The 17,988-nt window shown below is 38.4% G+C and overlaps 1 protein-coding gene across 2 annotated transcripts in view; it reads right to left on the reverse strand.

Annotated features, from left to right (window-relative positions):
* Positions 1–10,181, reverse strand: part of XPO7 (exportin 7) — a 40,101-nt gene extending 29,920 nt beyond the window's left edge. Inside the window, exons 1-8 of one of the 2 annotated variants that reach the window (XM_002914783.4) lie at positions 10,024–10,181; positions 9,356–9,502; positions 6,848–6,941; positions 6,215–6,381; positions 4,726–4,791; positions 2,117–2,221; positions 602–767; positions 40–113 (exon numbers count right to left, since the gene is read on the reverse strand). In XM_002914783.4, coding sequence (XP_002914829.3) covers positions 40–113; positions 602–767; positions 2,117–2,221; positions 4,726–4,791; positions 6,215–6,381; positions 6,848–6,941; positions 9,356–9,502; positions 10,024–10,044 — 840 coding nt within the window. In that variant the 5' untranslated portion in view covers positions 10,045–10,181. Of the gene's footprint in view, positions 1–39; positions 114–601; positions 768–2,116; positions 2,222–4,698; positions 4,792–6,214; positions 6,382–6,847; positions 6,942–9,355; positions 9,503–10,023 lie in introns of both variants that reach the window. The other variant, XM_019794729.2, reaches the window with a different exon arrangement.
* Between the last annotated feature and the right edge of the window lie 7,807 nt (positions 10,182–17,988).

The raw sequence follows: 17,988 nt of genomic DNA on the forward strand, positions 1-17,988 counted from the left end.
GACGTCGGTTAGGCCTTAGGAACTGTGGTCCTGACTCACCAGAGGTGAAAATGAAGGAGGGATGGAATGATACAGGTCAAAAAACAGCTGCAGAGTTGAAGAATCTAAGAACGCTGAAAAAAGACAAAGGAGCCGTTACTGAGTATGTCCTCGCTAGCTAGTCGCCCGCTGCTAGCGGCACACTTATAGCCCTGTGTATTAGGGGGCATGTCCTCTGCTTTAGCATCTCAAATGCCTCATTTCCTTTCAACTGATATGCTAAGAGGGGCTTTTGGTTTTCCGTTTTTTTGTTTTTTAAAGCGCTAGGTTTTAGCTCCTCTAAGGAAGAGATTCATTCTTGTGATTCTTAGAGAACTTAAGACAATCAGGACTATGCAAACAAGCAAAAGCACAAGTTCTTTTCTTTGATTTTGTGTTTAAACCTGAGGGATCTGTAAGGTTGCTCCAACACCCTCTTCCTCACTGTATCAAGACAGATGCTGGCTTTCTAAGTTTTCTCTAAAAGCGAGCAAGGGATCACCAGGGCTTCCTTAGACCATGCCGCAGACACGTGTGGGGCTGAGCAGCAAGCAGTCTGTTCCCGGGGGCGCAGTGCTCCTACCTGATCTCCAGCTCGTGGGAATCTGTACTGTGCACAGGTCATCTGAGGACTCGTCAGTAGACGTGCCGATGAAATCAAAGTTTAGGCAGTTATGAGTGAGTTTGAGCAGTTGCATGAGCAAGCCATGCTGACTTTCATCATTCAAGTTTAGATTCTTTCCTGAAGCCTGTAAAAATTACCACATAATGAGCCCCAAACAATCACTCCTCTCTTCCAAGCTTGCTGCCAGACTCCTGAGAAGGCTGTTAAACCAGAAAAGGAGCGCAGTATTTCAACTCAATAAAGTGCTGTTTCCCCTGCAAAAGAGGCTGCTCTTCTGTCACCTTAATGTCACTATGAAAATCCGAGCTCCTTACTTACTACAAAAACATGGAACTGGTGTTTAAAGAAATCCCCCTTTTGAAAGGTACTCTTTACATGTTGTTGACATAGTGACCACGGGGGATTCTGAAGCAAAATGGGATGGGTGGTTACTCCATCTACTATGAGATCCTAGTTATTTCTAGATGGGGGCGGTGACCTCAGTGACTAGCTGGCTAATTGTTTTTGATGGTATCAGCCAGGAAGAGTCAATCCTAGTTTTTTCAAAAGCTTTCCCCCCTCAGGGGGTACAACAGTTTTTGCATGGTAGCTTGCCCAGCCCAAGGACCGTTTGGGAATTCTGAGGTAGAACTAGGTAATTGAGGAAAAAGATGAACATCACTAACTGGGATAACACAGAATCCAAACTTGCTTCTAAAACTCACGACATAATGGAAAATGAGACTAAGAACAAAAAACCCCACAAAAACCCAAAACAAGCAAACAAACAACCCAAAATGAACAAACAGCCAGAGGCTAACCCCATTTAGCTTTCTACGGGGAGTCCCTATAGATTGTTATAAATGTGAGCATTTCTTTCCTAGTTCAACTCATCCATAAATGAACTTCGACACCCATTTTCTGTTTTAAAACAGGTAATTTCCTTATGTGATAACTGTCTACCCCTTCAGGTTATGAAATCTAAATGGATGTTACAAATTCAAACTCGACTTTTCCTTACAGACGCTGCTTGTTTAGGTGCCGCCTGTAGCTCAGCAGGGGGCAGGGGAGCCGGCCTGTTTCAGTATGCTAACCATGCAGTTGGAACCTGCTTTTAGAGCTCTAAGAATCCAAACACCATAAAGCTAACATGCCTTTATTCCATGCAGGAAGATTTTATGTGGGTATAAAAAAGCAAACAACAAAATCCCAAACTTTGTGGTAAACTAGATTCCTCGGGATGCGTGTTTACTTACTGTGCTTTGCTTAGGGGAATAGCCCTGAAATAAGGCAATTCCAAACCCCTCTCTGAAGTCAGTGGTCAGTGTGGCACTTTCTTCCACATCTTGGAGACCGGCATCATGTGAGAGATGGTAATGGGTCGAGCTGCACCAACTCTCAAGGGGTCAGCTTGTAGCTGACCTCTAACAGGTCCCCACTCATTCTCATCCTTTCAAAGGGGACTGGGAAGCAGGACCCAAACTACAATCTCACCTGTTTTAATAAATTGCAGGAAAGTGTGAAGATATCAAATAATGATGAATCTCGGAAAGAAGACGCTATTTTTCTGTGCTTGGTTAAAGGATGTGTGGTGTCGGCCTGTGCAAAAAGATAAACCAATCCAAGTTTTAGAATTAATTGCGAGGAAAAAAATTTTCATATAGACTTCAAATGAACTAGGATTTCCAATAAAACCAACTTACATACAAAATACATTTTTAACGATTAAATCACTGTTAACTCGCGTATAATGAGAGGACGCAAAGGACACTAAGCTGCTAACAGCTAGCAGGGTGGGTCTGTAGCTTACAGATGGAAGACAGAAAGAGGGATGAGAATCTCCACTGCAAAGTGTTACTCTCCTCCGCATTCAGGGAGGTAGAATCGAACCAACTGCTGGCAGATATCGCTAATTACTACTAGCATGTTGGACTGTGGCTTAGTGTCAGAAACACAGTGGCAAGGCTTGCTAAACAATCTGCTCAAGGCTCAAGTTAGCACAGAATTTTCAAAGCAGTCATTAACTGACAGCCATGAACTTAGGATAACTGACAATAGCTCGTAACACCCTCCACCTTCTCTAACCTGTTTCAACACATAGTCTCTCTCCCAGAAGTGAGCACTTAATTGAAGGGCGGCATCAGTCTCTCACTTTTTCCTCTGTTCCTCTCTTTTCAGCCAAACTTTTAAGGTTTTTATGGTTAAGAACTCTGTCTTTTACTTCTTTATATGCCCTCTATTCCTGACACAGGCACTTGAGGAAGCAGAATAAAGGGATTTCAAGGTTACCAAAGGAATTTTTAGTCCAACCACCTACTGAAAGCTTAAATCTCTTCTATATACCAATCAATTCATCTAAGAGGGGGCTCATCAGCTGCTGGCACATTAAAGAATAATGCAGCAAGATTTCTGACAATCAAGTTATGGACTCCTCTTGGTTTTCTTTTTTAAAGCTTTATTTATTTAAGTAATCTCTACACCCAACGTGGGGCTTGAACTCACGACCCAGAGATCAAGAGTCACATGCTCCTCTGACTGAGCCAGCCAGGCGCCCCTCCCCTTGATTTTATTTCTAAGTTCAGAGAGGGTTGGTAATAGAAATATGCTTTCTGATTTAAATCTGACAACCAAAAAGACGACAGAAAACAAAGATTTGCAGAGGTTCAAAACATCCCCCAATTCTAGCATCAGTATCACTGTGTTATCATAAATGTGTTGGAAAATATGGCATTGCCATATTATATACCATATTTCACATATAATTGGCTATGCTGACCATAATACAGAGAATAACTGCACACATTAAGTACATTACACACGTTTCTACTGTTCCATTAAGAGAGACAAATAAAATGTTTGAGTTTTAAAAAGTAACAACACTAGCGTATTTCGTGGGGCCAACCTTTGGAGGGGAACATTAACCCCACAATCTCTGTCCTCAGTTAATAGCTGCTCTCGTATTACAAAGGTAATAGTGGTTCAATAATAAGTTATTTGTTAAGAGCACAGGCTCTGGAATAAGGTTATGCGGGCTCAAATTCAGATACTGTTGCCTGCTAACCGTGATACCTTAGGCAAATTACTGAACTTTATGTGCCTCAGGTTCCTCACCTAGAAAATGGGACAGCCACGGGACCTACCTCCCAGAACTATGGTGAGAATAAAATTAGCTGCTATCAGTCAAGCGCTCAGAACAGCACCTGGCGCTCAGAGGTCACTCAAAAGTACAAGCTATTATTATTTTGATAATTACTGACCATACTGGGGATCGCATGTGACAGAGAACACAGTATGGACTCCAGAGTTTAAATGGCTACAAGCTGATGCATTTAAAACAGTACTACCTCATGGTTAAAATTTCTCAGGGTTAATAAAAAGGTCTGCATAAATATGCGCGATAGCAACAGTGATGCCGATGTAATTCAGAGCTGGCGACTGAAGGGTGAGATGTCACAACTAATATTAATACTGGCCTGTTCAATAATTACAAAATTTTAGCTGGATACAAAAGTAAATGACTAAAAAAAAATAATAGCCAGAGCGAAAGAAAGCCACTGGTGTTTCCTCTGTAGTAACCTGTGACAAGAAGGACTACTCGGAAAATTATCTGGTATTTAGCAGAATGTTTTATGCATTCTAAAAAGATCACCAGAAAAGTCTTTAATAGTAGCACATGGGAACTGAGTTTTAAATGGTTATAAATACATATTAATGTATTCAGCAGAAGTGGCACACAAACGGTTCTGGTTCCACTTTTGTGATCCCCCTTTTTGGATGCATTCTCTTTCATTAGCAAAGCAGTAATTTATTAAGGTTTTGACTTAGGACCATTGCTCTCATCTCTCACAGTGAACATCAGTATCAGCAAGGAGAGCCGATGGGCAGATAAAATGTTCTGGAGACAGAAGGGGACCAGGACACTAAAAACGAGGTACACTGCACTTACAGAGGAAAATCCAATGGAACAATTGTTTCAAAGGGCATTAATCACTTACCGCTAAAGCACACAACTGCCAAAAAAGATCATCCCACACATAGCAGAAAACACCAATACTAAGAAAAAATATGGCACTTACTTCAATGAGGAAGGCTGTAGCACTTACTTGATTAATTTCATTGGTTAGCTGAGATAAAATTGTGACGCCAATGATGCAGTATTCAACACTATCCTGGTAAAAACAATGTAAGGCAGAAATTGGTGTGTGCAGCGTGACTTCAGCTACGGCACTGCAGCCACGCTTCTGAAATGGCAGAACCCTATGTAGCTATTAAAACTGCTGAGATAATGCTAAGTGAAATAAGTCAAGCAGAGAAAGACAATTATCATATGATTTCTCTCATCTATGGAACATAAGAACTAGGAAGATCGGTAGGGGAAGAAAGGGATAAAAAAGGGGGGGTAATCAGAAGGGGGAATGAAACATGAGAGACTATGGACTATGAGAAACAAACTGAGGACTTCAGAGGGGAGGGGGGTGGGGGAATGGGATAGACTGGTGATGGGTGGTAAGGAGGGCACGTATTGCATGGTGCACTGGGTGTTATACGCAACTAATGAAGCATCGAACTTTACATGAGAATCCGGGGATGTACTGTATGGTGACTAACATAATATAATAAAAAATCATTAAAAAAATAATAAAAAAAAATAAAAGAATTTACAAACTCAACAACAACAACAACAAAACAAAACAAAAAACTGCTGAGATAAGGCAGCGAGGAACTGTAGCTTAAAACTGTTGCTTTGCAGGACATAAATGTAATTGCCACAGAGGAAGACTGCTAAATCTGACTTCATCAAGACTGAAACCTTTTGTATTTAAAAAATAGTCATAAGCAGTATACCATACCCATTTTACAAAGAGAAACTGGCAAAATACATTTAAGATAAGTGACAAATGGATGCATAACCTAATTCAGAGACCACATACAATAATAAGAAAAAGACAAAGAACCAGATTTTTAAAATTTAAATAATATATAAATAGGAAGTTCACAGAAAAAAAAAAAAACTAAGTAGTAAATTAACATATGAAAATTTGCTCTGTTTCATTCATAACTCTTTTTACCTATTAAATTGGAAAAATAAAAAAGCTAAGCTCCCAGGGTGGAGGTACAGAGGAATAGGCAGGCACTCTTTTAACTGTTGTAGGAAACAACTTTTTTTGAGGATAATTTGGAACTATCTTTGAAAGCCAAAAATACACATATCCCTTTGTATAATTCCAAGGCTAGGAATTCACCCTATAAACACACTTATTCCAAGTATGACAGGTGTATATATTTTAGGATATTCACTGAAGTGTTTACTTAACAAAGTATAGAACCAAACTAAATGCCCGCCTACAAGGCATTAGTTAATCAAGCGATGGTATTTTCAGATTGGGATAGCATATAGGCATTAGAAAAAATGGAGTTTGTTTCTGCTGACGTGTATATAGGTAAAGCCAAGGAATATTAAAGGCAAAAAAGACACAGAAGAGGATGTACAAAATTATTCCATTTTGTGTAATTTTTAAAAAAGCAGATCACTATATAAGCATATACATGTTGCTTCTCACATTCCTACTACATCACATATATACATCATACCTGTAAGAACCTTGTGACGTCTGTGATTGCGTTTCTGAAGACATAGTCGTCCTTCTGACAGTCAAACCAGCCCAGTTTTGTGATTCTGGCATATAACTGAATAAGTGCTTGTGTCACGAAAGTAGCCAACTTTGGCCGAGTGGCAAGGTAGTTGAGCACATAGTTCCCTACAAGACAAAAAAAACCCCACATAATAAAAAGCTCTGCCAGAGAAGGGGACACATCTTTAAATATATTAACCATCCAAGAAATGGTAAATTTAGCCTATTTTCCCTAAACTGCCTTAATTCTTGTTTCTGTTGTATTCCCTTAATTCTTAATGCAATAGAGAAATGGGACTTTGAATTTAAGATTCGTAGGCTTTCCAATTCAGGATTTTATACTTGTCACAATGAAGACCCTGGAGTATGGCAGCCTTGAATCTACTCCTAGATAGTTAAATAACATGCCTGCATAGAATTCAAAATCCATAACAACATTTTTCTTAGTTATTAGTGGCAGTAAGGACTGCCATGCATATTTTGTATGCTTTCCAATTTCAGAACATTATCAAACAAGCAACATAAATTTAACTATTACTAGCACATTACTAAACAAACTAATTTCTTGAAAACGGATTAATTCTCTACTTACGAATATCTATGCGTTGCTCCAATGGTAGAGGGTTGTTTGTGCGTGATACAAGCTTTGTAAGGCATGTAGCTGCCAGTAACTGGGAGTAAGAGGACTGTGAAAAGACGGGGAAAAGGACTCAGAATTCAATTTTATTGAGTTAGTCACGAGGTTTTTTATTCAGAGATCTATGCTGAGATTCAAGAAATAGTAATCAGTTTTGCCATATTCGATCCTCCACATTTTAGAGGGTCTAAGGAAAAATGAGTCCCACACAGAGTATATGTTCACTAAGCTGATTTCAGTTATGAACAAGGTGCAGTATCATACTGCACAGTGAATGGGCTGATCGAACTGAATCCAGGGCAGATTCTGTATCACTTAGAGGGCCCACACTGGAGAGGATCATTTCAGAAAGATATTAAGACAAATCTTTAGAAGATGTATCTCTTCTTTCATTTAAACCAAGAAATCTTTGTCAAAAGCCTTGTTATAGTGATGTTTCAAAAAGTTTCAACTCAAAATATTGCTATAGTATACCATTAGAAAGTTTCCAAAAAAAAAAAAAAAAAAAGCAGCATTAGAAGGAGTCATTACATCATGCTGTATAGTTAATCCCTAAACTATATCTTTACATCAGCACGGCTATCAATCAGATACAGCTTTGGGGGATGTATATGCTAGTTTTAAAGTAAATTTATAACACTCATTTATGAGAAAGAAAAATTATGCCCTATGCAAGGGAACAGCATTATCATATTTCTCACGTGGATTTTATGAATTTTAACCTTATGGAGAATAGAATATTCTGGTATTCTAACTGATCATAATGTATAAAAAAAAGCCATGTGCAAATTCTTCCATGTGGCACAATTATGATAATGTCCCATAACAGGGACAGACTCAGGACTATTAAAGTAATTTAATTAAGGGTCAAGGATAATTTCCTATAACACTAAAAATCCTTAAGACAGTAGGCTATCCACAAGCATTGCATAATGCCACCAGTTACAAAAAAATTTATGCTTAAGAAAAAAATCTAGGGGCACCTGGGTGGTTCAGTCGTTAAGTGTCTGCCTTCCGCTCAGGTCATGATCCCAGGGTCCTGGGATTGGGCCCCGCACTGGGCTCCCTGCTCCACAGGGAGCCTGCTTCTCCCTCTCCCACTTCCCATGCTTGTGTTCCCTCTCTCACTGTGTCTCTGTCAAATAAATAAAATCTTTAAAAAAAAAATCTATAAAGTCACTTTGACATGTGATTTTTATTCAACACTTCTGAACATGGTTTAAACTGATTAGAGTAGGTGTGTCAAATCACTCTAACTACAGAATACAGCATACAACTGTAACCACACATTATACAACATCTAAATAAATGGTTTTCATACATAATTCCAATAAACCTGCTAAGTCACTAAGAAGTCAACAGATTAAAAGGGAGATTCCAATATAGCTGCTTTTAGTACAGCACCGAGTCTGTTTTACTGCCCCTTGTTTTATTTACTGACTGTCAACAGGAGGATCCAGAGTTAACACGGTCAGAGACGATACCGTGGGGCTCCAGTGGGAGTCACCTGGAAGAGCTGGCTGTGCATTTCCCGTACCACAAAATATACGAATATAAGTTGGTCAATCAGAAGACTAAGGGACTGGAAAGAAATACACAACATACTACATGCATAAACAGAACAGAGCACTATATGGTCTCTGATCAGGGCTCTGTGACCTTCCTATGCTTGGGAAAGGAGTAAGCTCTCTCAGCTACTAAAGGATAATTTTTAGCCAACTGAACAAACACTGTAACACTGTCAATGAAAATTCAAACATGAAATCATCTAGAATTTTACCTTCAAAACAGCTTCACTGCTTTTGTTCTTTCCACATGTCCTTCCAGTCTGAACTAGACACCAGCTAGACTGCTAGCTGCTGGTCTAGTTGGGATTCTTACTCTCTCGGGCCCTTTCAGGATACCTCGGTTGGATGCTTAGCCTTCCTAAGACCTCCATCTTGCCCCCAATACTAATGTAATCAAACTATGTCTTATTGACAGCATTATACTGACCACTGCACTGCCATTTTGAAAACTACGACTTCCTGCGGTCTTCGTTGTGGAATCTCCCCCCAGGCCTCTAAGGCAATAAGCAGCAGCTGTGGTACAGAGGGGGCAGCGCAGTGACCACCGGGGAGCTTATGTGGGAAGAAGGGTCATTCATACATAGCTCTGTCTTCTTTGTAAAGGATACGAGGTGGTACTTAAGTATGAAAAAAAGAAAAAAAGTCCCAGAAATTTGATTCAAGATGAAAAATGACAGAAAAAAATACACGTTCAACGAGATTTTCCTGATGAGGCTGTGTGTCCTTTTACTATCACAACCTGGCAGCTACTGATGGTGCTTTTTAAAAGTGAAATTAAGAAGGCAGAGAGGCACCTAGAAAAATTAAGGAACATAAGCTATCCCAACCCACCCTTAAACTTTGACTATATTTTCCTGAACCCCTCATCCTTCAGGAGTTTTCCAATCTTACGTACACTTCCTCTTTCGAGGAGTAGCTGGCACTTGCTCAGGCAATCAGGGCTGTTGGTGAATTCAACCAAGGCTTTCTCTGCCTGGAGTCGAGTGGTTGTGTCTGTTGTCTCATAAAGCTGTTTGCACAGATTCTCTAGTTGGGCCAGGCTCTGGAAGAGATCAGTCAAGAAAGAAATCAGTCCGCATACTATGTACACAAGGTACTGTGCACAAAACCACTAGACGAAGATAAGTAATAATCAATGGAGAGAGACTTGTTTCTCAACTCTGAGGAGAATCTGGGTGACCTTTATCTAATAATAACCATTTATAGTTTTTAAATTTTATACTTTAGAAGACAAAATGATAAAATGCCTAAAATACCTATACTTTTTAGGTCATTCTGTTGGAGATCAATCACAAATGATACACTCATTTTTACTTGCAAATACCCATCCTCCCAAGCTTTTCCAAAAGGCTTTCAAATAAATATTCAGAATTTACTTGTTCTGCCATCAATTTCAAAACAATACTGGAGGCACTGCTGTAAAGCTTAATTTTACAAGTGTCACATATATCTTTATATAATTTTAAATATTTTCCCTTTCCCCAGCAGTTATTAGCTCACAATTATGTGTACGAGTAAAGATGGCCAACCTCTGTGAGAAAGCTTCAGAATGCATGTACGCACCTTCCTCCCTGGATCCCTCATGTTTAAAGTTCAGCGGACTCTCTTCTCCTGTCGTACTTTAAACTCTTGCTTCAGTTCCAAATTTAAAGTGGAAGGGTCAAAATAAATTGAACCCTCGCATATGCTCAGACGGAGATAAGACCAGGGAAACGCCCCCAAACAAACCCTTCTCTCCAAATCTTGAACCAGTTCCAGGGAGGCAGGAAGGGGATGGGTGTGTGCTTCAGTCAAAAACCCAAAGGGATGCAAATCTACTTCCACTGAACGTGGTGTTGTAAAGCAAAGAGGAAAGAAACCAGTAAGAATTCACTTAACTGTCACCTTTCACTGACTCGAAGAGGAGGGCAAACATCTGTTGTTAGTCTTTAAAGGAATGGTTCTGAGCATAACTGCTACAGCAGCAAGCAAGATTTGGTTTAAACAGTTTGAGGGATCCTACTATTAGAAATGACAATTCTAACAGGAACAGAAATAATAGTAACAATAATAATGTGATAATAATTAAACAAACTGACCCGGGTAAACAGCCTACAATTTCTCACACAGCCTGTCTGCCCAAGGCTTTTCATAATCACTTTATTGCATTACGGTGTTACTTTATAAATCACAGCTTTTCCACTAAGTAGGAAAGCCCTTAGGGCACGATACCTATTTTACTCAACCTGATTAATAAATTTCAAACATTAACCTACAGGAAACAAGAAAGACAAATACTGACACTCTAAGATCAGCAGTCTCAGTTCAGAGAGCTCCCCAACAACAGACACAACAACCTTGACCTCCAAAACAAAACCAACCAACCACCTTTCAAAACATCTTGGGACTCTGATTAGCCTTATGTTTAATTTGTTCCTCTCTGACTTCCAGGAGTCTCACTTAATACCTTCTTGAATTTAAAAGTGCAGAGGAAACTGCACTTGCAAAAAAGTCAGATCTCAGTGAAGTTCCATAAGTAGTACCTGATTTTTTCACAAGCTTATGAACACAAGGAGTAGAGGATAAGGTGAATTAATTACATATAGTCCATAAACACAAGTGAAGGTGATACGCTTACAATATTGGCCCAAGATCTGACAAATGAATCGGTTTAATTTTAAATCCCCATGTTCCTAAACGGGATTAAATCTCCTTCATAAGGTTTTGTTTCAATCTAGCAGGCTGGGTTTCCCCATCCCCCATAAAATGATTCATTAAAAAAAAAAAAGGAAAAAAATTATCGAGAAAATCGGTTAACAGGGGCACCTGGCTGGCTTAGTCAGTAGCACATGTGACTCTTGATCTCAGGGGCTGTGAGTTTTGAGTTCCACACTGGGTGTAGAGATTACTTTAAAAAAAAAAAAAAAAAAAAAAGGTAACACAGAAGCCATCAGCAGAAAGTCTTCCTAACTAAAACTGAAAATAGCTATAAAATCTGGTATTAGGTATTAGGGAGCAGCAGCCGCCTCATAACTCCACAGCCACCACACACTTGGAGCTTTCCAATATCCGGAACAGACACTCCCTTTACAGTCATGCTGCTTAAGGTATAATGACTCTTTCAAGTCTGATCAATCAGTTCTGGTAGCACCCCCAGTGCATCTCTTGTTTATGTTTATTACAACAAAGTTGTTCACATGACAATGGCTAGGCATCTGTCACCAGTACTTCCTTACTGTTGAAAACCTACACGCAGGTTATGGTGGGCTTTCTTGGTGGTGGTTCTGTTTTGATCTGCTTTAATTCAGCAGAAAAAAACATACTGCAGGGTAAGTCTGTTAATGAGTTCTCAGGTCAGGAAACAAGTCTGTTTAAAAAACAAAAAATTTGACCATGTACACAAACAGTTTGAAGAACTATAGCCTTGTTTCTGTGTTTCCAGAACGAATGGGAAACAATTTTGTCTTCCCAAACAATTGGTGAAAACATCTAAAAACCACAGGGTTAATAGTCATTTCATTTGGGAATATTACCCATACTGCCCATGGAAGGAGAGGAGAATGACACATTCATTTTTATGCCCTTTTGGATCCTAATGCTTCTAAAGCAAATTTAACAGATTATCCTGAATCACCCTTTTTGGAACCCTGATAAAACAATTTATCCTACTATTACTTGATTAGCTATTAAAAGTGGTACTTCACATTTAGGATAGCAACAACACATCACAGCATTTCCCCCCTTTGCACAGTAACACCTGGATTAACCTTCTCCCATCCACCTGTCTTAGTAAGGACAACTATTACATGATGCAAGTTCAGTCACAGAAAAGCCTCCAGAGCAGAACGCCTATTTTCTACTCCTGAAATTGCCAAATGTATAATCCACAAAGAAACTTCCATCTGGTCCCACTGGAACAGGAAAGCACATTTCGGTGAAATACTTCACAAAACTGGAAGGCGATCTTCCACTAGCAAAGTACTACTTTAGTACAAGAAATGTAAGACAAACTCCAAACCTAGACCACACTGATTTCAGCAGTGATAGTTAAGATGAAGGTACTGTCTTCACTAATATTTAGCAACAACATCATTTTATACAGTCTTTTGAACTTGAATAGAGAAAATACAGCTCATTCTCATTTCAATATAAGGTGCAACAGCTGAGACTACAGACCTCAGAATATAATGAAGAATAACCTGAAGAGTTTCCTTTAGATGAGAGGAAAATGAAGACTGTTTCTGGATTAGACGCTACAGTACTCGACGAAGGAGAATACTTGGGAACTTATTTTAACTTGCCAAATACTGCTCTTTAAAAAGCCTAACAGTATACATTTTTAGATTAGCCTCACTGCTTAAAAAAACAAAAATTCACTTGGAGATTTTCAATCAGAGACTAGGAAGGATTTGATGACAGTCCCATAATGCTGAGTACTGAATAGAAAACCAACAGAACCCCTGGATGACTAGTCAGATCTGCAGGTTCTCTGCAGAGCACATCTTTAATCTGACAGCCACCAGTACCACTTGCAATGATCAGAAACCACCATTCTATTACAAAAGTGTGAAGCACGGGCTCCATCCGGAGAATTTCTCATGAAAAATGTAGAGTAGATTTACCAATTCAGTATCTGGATTTTCATGATTAGGAAGCCTTAAATATACGAAAAAAAAAATTGCTGAAAAAAATCAACCCACTTTCAACCTGCTCATAAACTACATTAATTTACATCTTCTTTAATTGGAACTTTTCTATGTACTAGGAAAACAATGTGTTAATTAAAGATGCATAATGACACTGCCAGGTGAACCATTTTAAAGATCTATAAGTAAGGTTAATAAAAGTAACATACTAATTACATTTTATTATTTATCTATCCAATAAGGCATTCTTATTGTCAATAACAAGTACCCAGTTATCACAGATAATATCTTTTAAAACTCCTAAAGATCCAGTACCAACAGTTAATTGTTAGGTTAAAAAAAGCTAGTGGCCAAGCTGTATGTAGTGTGTATCATTTGTGATATATGTTAGCAAATTCACAGAAGGAAATCTGGAGGAATACAAACCAACCAATCATTTCTGGGAGGTGAGATTACGGGAAACTGTCAACTTCTATGTTATGTATTTCTGTAACTTTTGAATTTTTGATGACTATATATTACTTGTAAGAGAACCCCCCCCAACTATAGTTAAGTATTTTTTTAAAGGACAAATTTGAGCTACATCCTCTTTCTAAATAAACTTTTCTAATTAGAAACATATTACTAATTAACAGCTGATTCTGTTTGCAATCAGAATTCATAAAACCAATTACCAATTCAAAAAGCCAAAAAGGCAAAAGGCTATTCTACAAATGAAATTTTTAAAAACTATGTCTCTATTTATTACTACTTTTATTTTGTTCTTTCTTACCAATTGTAAATGCTGATGATTTAAATGGTCTAAAAAGAACATTCCACAACAGGATTCCTCTTGTTTACCTACAAAGCAACCCTGTGGGCCAAAGCCATTATGGCTTTATACATATATCAGCAGATCTCTAAGAAGTTACTTGGTGCAACAGAGTCAGTGCGGGGGGAAAGTAGCTAGCTCTCCCATGAGAATGTTTATAAATGCAAACTAATAATTTTAAAAAGTTAAAGAAAAAAGTTTACAAAGCCATGCACTTTACAAGATATCCAAATGGCCAAGAAGCAAATGACAAGGTCCTCAATGACAATAATCGTCAGGAAATGTAAATTCAAACCACATGAGACATCTATTAGAATGATTAAAATGAAAAAGCCAAAATCTAGTGTTGGTTTGGATGTGAAAACAAGAACTCACGCTGCTAGTGGAGTGTGAATTGGTTCAAACACACTGGAAAATTGGCCCTATATATTAAAGCTCAAAATATGGATACCCTATGACTTAGCTATTCTACTCCTGGGTAAATAACCAACAGAGATTTGTGCTAAATCCACCAAAAAAAGAAAACAAACCACATACAAGACTGTTCAAGGCAGCAACAAATACAATTGTTCGCAAATGGAAAGGCAAATGTCCATCAATAGTAGTACGGATAAATACCTCATTTCTTGATCTGGGTGCTGGTTACACAGGCATGTTCATTTTGAGAAAATCCACCGTTTAATTTGTATATTTTTCTGTATGTTATACTTCAATGAGAAGCTTTAAAAAAAGATGGTTGAATGTCACAGTTTCCCCACAATTCTCCAGGTATTCACTCTCATATATTTCTAATATTCATATTCACACCCCACAGGTACACTCTAGGTTTAGAATGTTGTAATTTTATATCAGTTTATGTTTTTAGAACCATAACTTCCATCATTTGCTAAATGAATGAATGAATGAATGAATAAATAAATAAGGTAAGGCTTCTGGGGGACAGTCTATGTCTGAGAGTACTGAGAGACTGAGTAAAACTTTTTGGTTGCAGATGCTGTGTAATGTCTACTGCCATAAAACAAGATAAAATACGTATTTCCAGCAAGTGATAATACTACGCCAGAGCTTTGCATGCATTAGATAAGGACCACAAGTCGGCTAACATATGAGACTGCAGAATTCTACACTTAGCCTCAAAATACTAATCAATTCGAACTTGTAATAAACACGTAAGATCTTTGCATTGTGGGTAACTGGCAGCCAAAACACATGTAAACAACCTATCCCAAGAAGTAAATAGACAGATTAATTGTGCCTGGCCACTTAATGGCTTACTGACTTATAAACTCCACTCAAGTGTTTTCATTTAGCATGTCACTAAGCCCTGGTTTTGGTTCCTTCTCATTGTCACTCACGGAGCAAGGAATGAAAGCTGCCGTGTCAGCTGAATCCTCTGAAGTACGGGTTTCAAACTACTGGTAGCCTCAAACCGGCCCATAGACATTGTTGTTTTTGTCTTATGGTGTGTGTGTGTGTTTTTTTTAAGATTTTATTTATTTATTTGACAGAGAGACACAGCGAGAGAGAGAACACAAGCAAGGGGAGTGTGAGAGGGAGAAGAAGGCTTCCCACCCAGCAAGGAGCCCGATGCGCGGCTTGCTCTGGGATCATGACCCGAGCCGAAGGCAGATGCTTAACGGCTGAGCCACCCAGGTGCCCTTACGGTGTGCTTTTAAAGTTAGACATAGTTGCCAATATTTCATAATATCTGGTTTTCGAGCTTCCCAAGAAAAATTCAAGGATCTGGTAACACTGGACCTGCATTTTCAAGCGTCACTAATCAGATGACACTTGCCGCAGGTTCTCAAGAGTTTACCACAGTTCCTGCAAGCCTCTGAGTGCCTTCACTCTGGGCTCTAATGTAGTTTTGTCTGCTATCAGTTGCTCGCTCTAGGGTCTCAAGGGTAAAAAGTAGTGAGCATACTGTAGATTTTGGCTTAACTTTGGGTACTAACTCTGCTGAATCTGTTTCAAACAATAGGGGCTACACAAAACTTAAAGAGAAGGGACAGATTGAGAGTTAAAGCAATTTGGACACTGGTCTTAGTAATTAACTGTGTGACTTGGGGCAAGTTAATTTCCTGGTTTCTGTCTGCGCATGTGTAAAATAAGTGGATTTTATTATATTATTTTAAAAGGCACTCCCAGCTCTAAAATTCTGTGATTGTAATATACCATTTGTCCTCTTTCAGTTAAATAAGGAAATCAGATTTAAAAGTAAGCAGATATTAAAATTAAAATAATCACGAAAGCCACAGTCAGGACAAATTTTTTTAAAGAGAGAATTACACTTAAAAAATAAATTTGGTAACACTCCTACACATCCCTCTCACAATAGCATGGGAGCTTTACTCACAAACAACTTCAGTGACCTAGCAGAACAAAGATCCTTTTGGAGGGGAGGTTGTGTACAGTGTAATGACTAAGACCTTAGATGTTAGACAAATCCCCACTCCTCTCTTTACTAGCGGTGGGAGTATGAATAAGTTACTCAAATCTTTCAAACTAGTTTTTATTTCTTTTAAACAGAAATATTTACTTCATGATGCTGTAAAAGTCAGTAACGTATTATATGTAAATTGTTAATGATTGCATTTATTACTGGCTATTATAAATTACACTGGCTATTAAAAACTCAGGGGGCGCCTGGCTGGCTCATTCGGTAGAGCATGCAGCTCTTGATCTCTGGGTTGTAAGTTCGAGACCCATGTTGGGGGTAGAGATTACTTAAAAATAAAATCTTAAAAAAAATAAAACAACATTTTAGAAGCACATGGATAAATGCATATAAAAACTGGACTGTGGGGGCGCCCGGATGGCTCTGTAGGTTGAGCATCTGCCTTTGGCTGAGGTCATGGTCCCAGGGTCCTGGCTGGGATAGAGCCCTGTGTCAGGCTCCCTGCTCAGTGAAGAGCCTACTTCTCTCTCTCCCTCTGCTTGTACTCTTTCTCTCTGTCAAATAAATAAATAAAATCTTAAAAAACAGAAACACAAACAAAATTGCACTGTTTCTTCTAGAGGCGTTATAAATGCGTTTCCCTGTAAGGGTAGGTAACTAGGGGTATTGGGGATAAGATATACAAGTGATCTTCATTATTTGTGGATTCCATATTTGTGAATTTATCTACTTGCTAAAATTTATTTGTAACCTCCAAATCAATATTTGTGGCAATATGGTCGTCATTCACAGACATACTCAGAATGGTGAAAAATTTGAGTCACTCGACACATATTCCAGGCTGAGGTGCGACACTCAGCTCTCATACAGTGAACAAGTGTAAGCATCCTTTTTGTGGTTTATTTAGTGCCATGCTTTTCACAGTTTTGTGTTTTCTGTTGTTTATTTTTCTTTTGAAAAATTTTGTTAAAAATTTGTTAAATTTTTAAATTAAAGTATAGCCGACATATTTGATTTTATTGTTTACAATGGTTCAAGCATAGTGCTGGAGTGCTGTCCAGTGTTCCAACACCAAAAAGGCTGTCTGAAAATATGTGTGAAAGCTTTACTCAGACATGTTAAATATGGTGTCTTTAAACAGAAACAGACCAAAGTTATAGGTTGATTGGTTGATGAAAATATTGTGACCAGAGGTCTGCAGGAACCTAACCCTGTATATCCTCTAGGAGCAACGTTCTAGTATTTCCTAATTCAGTGTCCTTGGTCACTCACACAACAGAACCACCATGAATAATGAGGTCCAACTGTATTTCTAATATCATTAGGTGGTATTCAGTACACGTTTCCCCACAGAAAGTGAACTACATTGCCACTGTTAAGGGCATTTGTCTCAAAACAGAGGTATTTATTAACTTTTATGACTTCCATATTAATGTCTATCATACTACAATTCTTGCACAATTGACTCAAATCTTTGCTGAAACTGCATTTATATTATTTATGTATTGTGATTTTAGTTAATGAGCAGTAATGAACACACTAGATGGAAGAGAAAAAATGCATTAAGTCTCTGGCACATAACAGGAGCTTTGTAAAAATGTCTCGTATAAATGGTTAAGTCTAACTTTTAAAAGCTTCTAAAGGGACTTTGGGTTAAAATGGAGGATTGACCACACATCTAATTTTGTTCCCTC

The sequence above is a fragment of the Ailuropoda melanoleuca genome, chromosome 5 (genome assembly GCF_002007445.2).
Source record: "Ailuropoda melanoleuca isolate Jingjing chromosome 5, ASM200744v2, whole genome shotgun sequence".
Lineage (NCBI taxonomy): Eukaryota > Metazoa > Chordata > Mammalia > Carnivora > Ursidae > Ailuropoda > Ailuropoda melanoleuca.